At 43.1% G+C, this 9,874-nt stretch overlaps 1 protein-coding gene across 1 annotated transcript in view; it reads right to left on the reverse strand.

Moving 5' to 3' along the window:
- WDR7 (WD repeat domain 7) overlaps nucleotides 1-9,733 on the reverse strand; it is an 88,621-nt gene extending 78,888 nt beyond the window's left edge. The window contains exons 1-9 of the mRNA XM_010003659.1: nucleotides 9,575-9,733; nucleotides 8,303-8,409; nucleotides 6,746-6,824; nucleotides 6,033-6,207; nucleotides 4,456-4,532; nucleotides 3,029-3,148; nucleotides 2,692-2,837; nucleotides 1,563-1,665; nucleotides 408-549 (exon numbers count right to left, since the gene is read on the reverse strand). Of these exons, the coding sequence (XP_010001961.1) occupies nucleotides 408-549; nucleotides 1,563-1,665; nucleotides 2,692-2,837; nucleotides 3,029-3,148; nucleotides 4,456-4,532; nucleotides 6,033-6,207; nucleotides 6,746-6,824; nucleotides 8,303-8,409; nucleotides 9,575-9,733 (1,108 nt within the window). The remainder of the gene's footprint in view (nucleotides 1-407; nucleotides 550-1,562; nucleotides 1,666-2,691; nucleotides 2,838-3,028; nucleotides 3,149-4,455; nucleotides 4,533-6,032; nucleotides 6,208-6,745; nucleotides 6,825-8,302; nucleotides 8,410-9,574) is intronic.
- Nucleotides 9,734-9,874: the final 141 nt, after the last annotated feature.

Here is a 9,874-nt window from a genome sequence, read left to right on the forward strand (position 1 = left end):
GTGAGAGGAGGAGAGGAAAAAGTATCAACACCCCCCGTGGCATCACTGAACAAAGCAAAAGGCACATACTGGGATTCATTTACTGACTAGTGGAGCTACAGCAACACACAGGAACAACAAAAAAACTGAAAATAATTATATGATCTAGGCTACAAGAAGTTCCCCAGGCAGGCAGCAATGAGCACAGTCAGCGTTTGGAAAAAAGCAGGGAAAACTTAGTGCCTGAAAACATGCTCAGGACACATTGAGATTTTTATCATATATGGAAAAATGAAATTACCGTAACTCTTACAGGAAGCTAACAATTTTTAAAAATTGTAGGAAAAGCAGGAGGGCTTTATCCAGCAGAACAACACAAAACAAGAAGCCCATTAAAAGACTTAACGACAAGTCTTAACTAGTTGTACCTTTTGCACTATCGTCTTGTTCCAGAGTATCAGGCACACTCCAAATACACAGCCTCCCTGAAGAGTCTCCCTGGATTAACAGTTTATAGGAGAATTCCCTATGCCCATAGAAGAATCGAGTGACCGGAGGACATATTAGCAGCTGTTAAAAAAACAGAAGAATTAACCTCAGAACTTATGCAAACCTGGGAATAACCTCAAGATTTACCTTCTCCATATAATCCACAGTACCTTTCAAATGCAGGAACTTTGTGCTTTACCCTTCTTACAGGAGAAAGAATAAACACAGCACATTTAGAAGGAACTGTGCTTAGCTACAAAACAAGCCAGGCTTAGGAGAAAGGAAAAAAATAGTTTTATATGCAGTTGGTTTTGTTCTAAATATATTAATATTTAAAATATATTTGACATGTGTGTATTCTAAAATTGTTAACATTCTCACTGCACCCGTGACCTGAAGATACACCCCTTGGTAAGGAACATGGTTCACAACAGGAGCAACAAAGTTTTAACATTGATTGACAACATAAAGAAAAACATCTGATACTTTAGTTTCAATGTCCAAATGTGGCAAGAGATTAAATTGCTAATATAGAAATAGGATTGCTACAAGAGTCTTGTTATAACAGCATTTGTAAATCAGAGTTACTTATACCTGGTAGTACACGTACAAGCACTAGATCCATCACAGAGCAGGCTGAGATATATCAGTTTGTAGCAGATACAGTTCATAGTAAAGGAGAAAAAAGTGTAGCTTCAAGAGGACTCTGACCTACAAATTATCTTTGCTTTGCAAGGATTCAAGCTTTCAAATTTGAAGCAGAGATTCTAAAAGCTCTTGCTCATTGAGTGCCTAATCATCATGCACATCACAACTTGACTTCTCCAGACACTGATGAATGATAAACTGTTAGTGTATGGGAACTGAAGATTCACTTGACCAGAGACCAGCCTCAGCATTTATTTTAAAAGCAACAAGAACCCAACCCAAGAGCAGGAAAATTGCATCAGTTATCCTCTTATCTGCTTTCTCTAGGGATGGGAGAAATCCTAAAGCTCTGCTTTGAAAGACAAGAACTGGTCATGGTGTATGCATGCTTCAGCCCTCTAGAAGAGAAATGCAGTCCATAAAGTAACCCCACAGAACTGTGTTACCTGTTTATCTGCTCTGTCCAACACACTGTACAATAAAGGAGGTATCAGATTTTCCACTGCCTTCCCCACATCTCTGCGAAAGGAGTCACTAGCTGGTAGGCAGCTGGGTAAGGACAAAGAGAGAGGAATGAAGTTCACTGGAGCTTGATTACTACATCATTAGCTAACTAAATAATACTAATCAAAACCAGCCCCCCAGCCCTGAAACACTTCCTTTTTCAGCTGTTAATACAGTGCACAGCAGGTCATTCATGTTCATGGACAGGGTGTGCTTTGTCCATTAACAACGGCTCCAAACGTGTCCAGCTCAGGTCCCACACCCTCAGAGCTGAAGGAAAAAGAATGAGGGAAGCCTGGTTTTGGGTCTGCTTTGGACTTCAGTACATTTGGCCTCAGTCAGGACCAAAGCACACCAAACCCAAGGACTCTCTGACAGACCACCAGGCAGATCTGCTGACATCCTTATGCTGTGATCACACCAGATGAGGAGGCAGAAGTTCTCACCTGACTCGTGTGAGAATATTCAAGGATGTGCAAGATAAAACTGTATCTCTATCCAGAACAGAGAGATGTTTACATATCATGCAGATGTCTGAAGAAAGATTTATTTTACTTCAGTCATTCTACATTTAACATCTTTGATACTTAATTTTGTATCTCATTTAGGTGCACAAACTCAGATGCTGGTGTTGGTCCCTTACTGGGTGGAAAAGGTGCTCTGCTACAATGATACAACCATTTCCATTCTGCTCCATAAAGCAACATCCTATTTCTTCCTTAATTTGGACCTGATAAAGGAAATGTTTAAATTATATTTTAATTTATTACACTAGCTTAATGCAAAATGTACCTTTTCCCATTCCACAGCTGCAGTAGGAAGTGAGAAAGAGTTAGTGTCGTATCAGAAAACAGTGAAGCAACCTTGGCTGAGGCAATCTAAGTTACTGAGCATTGCTTCATTGTGATGCTTTTAGGGGATCCACACTTCAAAATAAACTCATGAACTACTAGTTCCCATAACATATGATTTTGTAACAAAATAAAGGCCAAAGATACTGAGTATTTCTCCAAAGCCACTCATGACTTTATCTCATAAAATAAATAAATGGAGTATTTAATTGTTGACTACCTGGCTGGTAATTTGTAAATGAAACTTTGTCCATCTTCTGTCCAAACAATCACTTTATCAGCTGACACAAAGTTGCCACCAGTCCAGGTCTGATCATTTTCACTCGGGACTGAACACAACAGGGAATAATCTCCAGCATCAAACACCTGAAAAGCCACAGAAAAGCGTGCCATAATTAACCAACTGCAGATTAAAACACCCTGACAGCAGATAAATTCAGTTTATCTGAATTTATGAGAAGGATGGGGAGCATCTTGAGGCAAATGTGTTAGAGGCCATTCCATGGAGGCAGGTTCCATGGGGAAAAGCAGCAGCAGCTGCTCCCAGCTCTGCTCACCCGCCAGTACTTGGAGCAAACCACCAGCAGCGACTGCTGGGTGAAGGCACAGAAGGAGATGCTCTGGCAGTTCTGACAGTAAATGGGCTTGGACTCCTCCTCAAACACTGGAGCTGTATCCTAGCAAGCAAACAGACAAAATCATTTAATGCACTTCATTTCAATCTATAAACCTGAAATTAAAGAGAGCCATTATCTTCTGTAAGAGCAACATCTTCATAAAAGGCATTTCTTGACAATGTTAAGCGTTCCCAAGTCATGAGCTTGTCAATGCTCCTGCAAATTGTAACTGACAGAAACACTTCTGGTTCATTTTGATACTCCTATATATAAATTATATGTTGAACACCAACCTTCAGACTCTCAGACAAGTGCCAGATGTGCAGAAATACAGAAGTGGAGCAGTGACAGGTATGAGTGTCCTGCAGAGCCCAACACCTGGCCCAGGAGGTTATCCCTCCTGGATGGCACAAGCACAGCCAGCACCAGGGGCCAGCACCAACCAGCACACCTGAGAGCTGAGCTGCTGACCACCCCAGCCCCTTCCCCTCTTCGTGGTGACAACCAGGGCCACCTCTCCAAGGTTTCAGCTGCAGACTGATCCTTTGCCAGAGGTGAAGCTTCAGTCTTTGCTGACCATGGTCTCTACCACTGTCAAAGAGCACAGGACCATAACCACTTGGCTGAACACACCCTCAGTCTGAGCCCCAGCCTGGTGTATCACACCTGATTCATCTGGACCCACTGCAAAGCCAAACTCTCTCTTCTAGTGTACTGAGGGTGGTCACTGCTAACCTGTCCAAATCCAGAAGACACACAAAGTAGCTCCCAATGTAACCCTCTCTAACTGACTGTCCATCCTCACTCTGCTGTGGGACAGCCATGGCACCCATCAGCTGAAAAGTTTGGTTTGCAGTTATAAAACCTGTTGTTTCAGGCAGGAGGCTGCAGGTACCTCCTGTGGGGACCAACAGGAGACTGAGTGAAAAACCAGCCTGTAATGCAGATTTTCACCCATTTCACAGAGCTCTTCCTTTTCATAAAAAGCACCCTTATTTCTTGAGACAGGGCAGAGAAAATCAGGATAGCCAGGGAATTAAGGCAGAAGCAGGCAGCAGGTACCCTCAATCTTTACTCTGTTCCAGATGCCAAGACAACAAAATGGTACAAAATAAAAATAATTTAAAAAAGAAAGAAACAGTAGAAATTGGAGATGATCCTGTGCTTAATTTTGAAGTTCCCTGAATCAAACATGAAAGGTTAGGAGCTCTGCTGGTAAGAATCAGTATAACAAAATTAAGAGAGTTGATTTTTAAATGACAAATCCCTTGTATCATTAGGAAGCTGGAAGAACAGGAAACAGCAGTAATAGAAGTTCTCCCTTCATCACAACAGGAAACACCACTAATTGAGCAGCCTTTGTTTACCTGCATGCGACTGACTTCAGAGGTTATTATCCACACTTTCAGGATGCCAGTCACTGACACTGCTACAACTGTATCCTCTGGGGAGAAACAAACAGCAGACTGATAAGGACAAGGACATCTTCATTTTGTTGCACACTTGTGCACATCTGAGTACAGAAACATACTGAGAGTACCTCAACATTGAAGTTTATCAAAACATTCCTGGAGTGTTTGCTGCACAATCAAGCATTTCTTTGCAAAGTGGAGTTCCAGAAGCACACATCCATAAACACCAGTCCCAGGGGGTTGTGTTGACACACTTATTCCCCTCTCTGTTAATTAATACTAGGGCTCAAATTAAACAGGGGGAAGGGAAGCCACAGTTGTTTCTAGTGTTCCTGTTGGACCTCGTGGGCTGTCCCATCCCTCTGAGATGTAACTTGGATGTTGTGGGGACAGCAACTGAGCTTCCCCACTCCGGGACTTTGGGAGGAATCAGTTTACAATTCCCATCAGCCTTCACCCAAGAGAAAAAGCTTCTCTTTTGTCAGGATCTTCTTCCTTAGTGTTCCTTAGGCTTCTGAGGACTTAGTCTCCACAACAAGAAAACCTGAAAGAGACCCCTGTGCCCCTCAGCTGCCAGAACAGAAAGCCTGCTGAGCTAAGAACCCAGCAGAGAACAGACAGACGTGTGGACAGGTATTGCTGCAACCACAGCCCCCAGTCCCCACCAAACACCAGCCTGCCCACACACCTCTCCCCTCAACAGACTGTCAGTACTGCCACCAGTTCTTTGCTCTGCAGTCATCAGGTTTTTAATCCCACTGTGTATTTGGAACAGTGCCTTCCTGAAACACTTTTTCTACAATTATAGCTTTGAAAATGTTGTGACGGGGCTTTTTATGCTGCTGCTAAGCACAAGAAACTCTCATGGTACATATGTGCTTTGTCACAAGTGACAAGGTGCAGCTTGCCAGATGGTCCCCCATGCACAGCACACACCACGGTGGAAAGGCAGGTGACAGCCCTAGCAGTTAGAGTGCCTGCAGTCCTTCCCCCAGCCTTGTGCCAGTGCCTGGCTCTGCTGTCAGAGTGCTCACCAGAACTCTTTCTCAAACAGAAAACAAGTTATCACCCTAGTGGGATGTGCTTCTATTCAAAAGAAAAATCACCCTTGCTGTAGGAAGGCTCCTTGTCTTTCAGGTTTCAGCACATGCCCACACTGAATAGGATGGGAGGGAATGTATTTACCAGGTCAGCCTGGAACCTGCCAAACACTCACACACACAGTAATCTGGGGAGACTGAGCTTCTGTTCCTGGGAAAGCAGCTAAATTGTGGCCAGAGCCAGAAGTCCCATTTGATGGAAGAGCAACAGAAATACTGCATAGATACTAAACACAGCTTTTTTGTTGAGGGACTAGATACAACTGTGAACATCTTGCTTTTCAGAAAGCTTGCTGGGGGTTGCCAGAGAACATCAGGAACATTCTAGTCACCAGGAACATTCTAGTTCCTCCCCAGGTTCTTGGAAAAGCTGAAAACAGTGTTTCTCTTACCAGGAGGCAAAGCCATAACAAAAGCAAGACAAATGGTTACCTTGTGTTCTGGTGGATCGGATGATAGCCATGGAGCTGATCCAGTCAGGAGATATCTTTGACAATAAAGAATAAAGAACCTCAAGGCTGGTAGCATCCACAACAAGAATTTCTGGATAATGTCCATGGCATAATAGTCTCCCTTCGTGCTGAGTCCCAACTGTAAACTGATAGAACTAAATGGATGTAGAAAAAAATACATTAGTTATACTCCATGTGAGACATTGATTACTTCATTCTTAATCAAAACTGTGATTGCATAAATGTATTTTCATGTCTATATGTTTACAAATTACTATGGAGCGCTGCTGAGGGGAGCTTTTTTGTGGAGGCCCCATTCCCCTTATCTTCCCAGCACAATCCTTGCCCTGCACACCCAGCTGGCAGAAGCCTGCCTCAGCATTCCCTGCCAAGCTCATCCTCACAGCCCCACCTCCCCTGCAGCACTCCTCCAGAAGTGTTCCCCTTTGCCACCTTTCTTTCCAGCCTCTCACATCAGTTAGGATACATTTTCTCAAGTGCTGGAGCACAGCACATATTTCCAGCTCCAGGGTGTTTGATGATACAGTATAAACCAGGAGACACTGCAGTATGCACATAATGGCACTACTAAGCTAAAATGAACCAAACCAGCCTTGCTTGGGTACCTGATCTCTAGTCATCCATGCACTGCAACAGAGAACAAGCCCTCTGGAACACAGCCCAGGTACCAACCTGTATGCCAGTGTGTGTGCAGGCTAGTTTAGTAAACTCTATGCATCTCCCATCATTCACATCCCACAGACACATCTCCCTAAAATATAAAAGGCAGATTAAAATGACATGGAAAATATTTCAGTCTCCCAAGACTTTAAAAACCATTTACACTGGGAGAAACTTCAATGTTTGGACCATTGTTAGTGACTATATAAACTGTATTTAGATAAAAGAAATCCAACATCAGCTCGAATTTCCAGTCCTTCTGACTTTCCAAAGGGAAAGATTACTTAGTACCAAAATCAGTACAAGGTGGAAATTGCAAAGTTTTACACATTCTACTCCCAGTTTCCATGTTCAAATGTTATTTAGTCATATTGTTCCCCACCTTTTCCAGACAAAAAGCTTCTTTATTTTAATGGGATACCCAAGAGACCTGTCCCTGGCCAGCTACATTTATAGGGACAGAGGTTAAGAAACGTCTTCCTCAGCCAGAGTTGATCCAACTGGCCTCAGTCTGGAGATCCAGCTTTTAAATACTCTTCTAAAAACAAACCAAGTAACCAAACAGAACCGCAGACTAACTTATTTTTCCTTTTAAAAGTTTGCTTTGCACAGCAGAAAACTCTGTCATTCAAACAGTAAGTTCTGTACACAAAAGACAAAGCAGCCCTCCAGAACAGAGTGATGCCCTGGGAAGGAACATTCTTGCCAATGCTTTCAGGTCAAATATTTCACCCACTGAGGAGCTCTGGAGAAGGTGCTGGGAGCTGTCTGGCTCTGTGAGGCTCTGGAAGCTGAGCCCTCTGCCCTGTCCTGCCTGAGCTGGGCTGCCAGCCTGGCCACACCAACCCACGCCCACCAATATCCAGGGCCACCTGGGGAGATGGTCCTCATAGCAGGAAGGGACCTGAATGCAGACAGCAAGAGCTACTGGATGAAAGCACAGCAGAGCAGGGACAGCTGGAAGTGCTCTCCCAGCAGAGGACAGCTGGCTACCAAAGATCCTGCTCCCAGCCTGGGGCAGGGGATGGGGAGAAGAGATGTGGGGGGAATAATGTGCAAGTTAGGAATGAGAAAACTAGTTGTCCCCACAGCTTTGACCAGCAATTTATCCCACTGTATCCTTTCCATAAGTTAGCCCAAAATCTAGGCTAAAATGTGAGTGCACAACATATATTTTATTTAAAACTGACAGAGGATGACTTTTCTCCCCCCTTAAATTACCTCATTGCAATCCCCATGAATGTCAATTGCAGGAGAAACCCCTCCCACTTCCACCTCCCAAACAGTTACTCTGGTTAGTAAATAAAACCTCTTTAAAAATACAATGCATTTGCTGTATCTATCTTAAGGACTAAAAACAAACAAACAAAAAATCAAACACTGCAACAGGACCATAAATAAACTGTACGACAGGTTGCCAAGTTTTAAACATGTTAGGCCTAGAGGGAAGAAGCCCCATCGTTTGGAATATCTGGATAAAATACTGTGCACATAAACAACCTGCCCTCTTCCTGCCCTCCAGCTGCACCAGTGAACAGACCTGTGTGGTATGAAGCCCAGGAGACTCACCCGCTCTCTGATGCACTCACTATGTACTGCTTTTCACTGGAAGCAGAGGCCTTTGATAAACAAGTAATTGAGGCTGTATGACCAAACAACAGAGCTCTGGGATTAATCTAGAATTAGGGAAATAAAATGTGAAGTAAAAATAACATAAGCACTGTTGCTTAACCAGAATACACATATTCCAGATCTCCATTTTATGCATTACATAAATACATGTGTTAATATATATATACACACAATTAGTATAGCAGCAGATATATAATCTCAAACAGCTTGCACAGAGTGCTGCTGTAGTGCATTAAAAAAGGGTTTCTCCCTAATATTGAATGCAAATTTGGGAAAATATGCATTTCACAAACTCCTGTGAGCAATAATTTTACATCATAGGCTGAATTTGGCCCAACTTGAATGAAAAAAAGGGTGTTGATTGCAACAATAGTTCACAACCACATATACTGGTAAGTAAGTTTACATAAAACCCATGCATAGACAAAAGATAAAAACCAAAACTGCCCCTTATTTGTCCTTTCTAGAAAGAACCAGTTGCTTTCAGCCTTTCTTTCTAAATATCCCAGACATAAACATAATTTATGGGGGTAACTCAAAGACATTGGGATATTTAGGGACCTGATGTGACCGTTTCCTGACACATGCTGCTTTGTAACCAGAAATGATTGGTTTGCTATTCTATTCCAGCAGTTTAAAACTCTTTGTACCAAGGCAAACAAGAAGATTATATTCAAAATAGACACTTGACAATTTCAACTCTAGGGCAACTCGAATGCTCCAACTGGCATCAAACTATTAATCCTCAACCTTTATCTCTGCTACTAGCCTTTTCTCTTCAGTTTTCATGGGGAAAAAAAAACCAAACAAACAACACAAGTGGTTGAATAAAATAATAACCTTAAAAAGTTCTCTAAGTACAGTTCTCTGATCACTGGAATCTGTTTTCACAAAACAATACTAAGAAGCCAAACTTGAAAGTAACAACTAGTTTGGAGCAGTTGAGAAAAGAGGAAGTACTTAAAAACTGACTGCAGGAGCAGCAACAGAGCTGAAGAGCAAGAGGGTGTCTGTCTAATATGAAATCCTGGCCACAGGAAGCATGTAGTGCCAATCCAGGCCCCAGGAGGAGGAGGAAGGACAAGGGAACAGGGCAGGGAAGGAACTGAAGACTGGAGTGGACACTGTACTATTGAAGAGTAATATCCCACTGACAACAACACACACTTAACACACAAAAAATTGAGATCATGCAGACTTTATCCTTACCTCTAGATCTGCAGACAGGTCCCAGAGACAGATCTGCCCATCGTGGCAGCCAGTGACAATGACAGAGGACTCCTCCATGAGCAGCAGGCTGGAGATGCAGTGCGTGGGCGCCCGGCGGCCCCACAGCACGATGGGCAGCACCAGGCTGTTCCCTGCCATCTTGCTCTCACACCTGTCAGGTTCACCAGGATAACAAATATTAGGTCTCAGCAGGTGTGCCATCCCTGCAGTTGTGTGTCCTTACCCTCAGAGGAACTTCAAATACTGAAGTGACTTCATAAACACTTCATACTGCAGACC

Source organism: Chaetura pelagica, unplaced genomic scaffold (genome assembly GCF_000747805.2).
Source record: "Chaetura pelagica isolate M959 unplaced genomic scaffold, ChaPel_1.0 scaffold488, whole genome shotgun sequence".
Classification (NCBI taxonomy): domain Eukaryota; kingdom Metazoa; phylum Chordata; class Aves; order Apodiformes; family Apodidae; genus Chaetura; species Chaetura pelagica.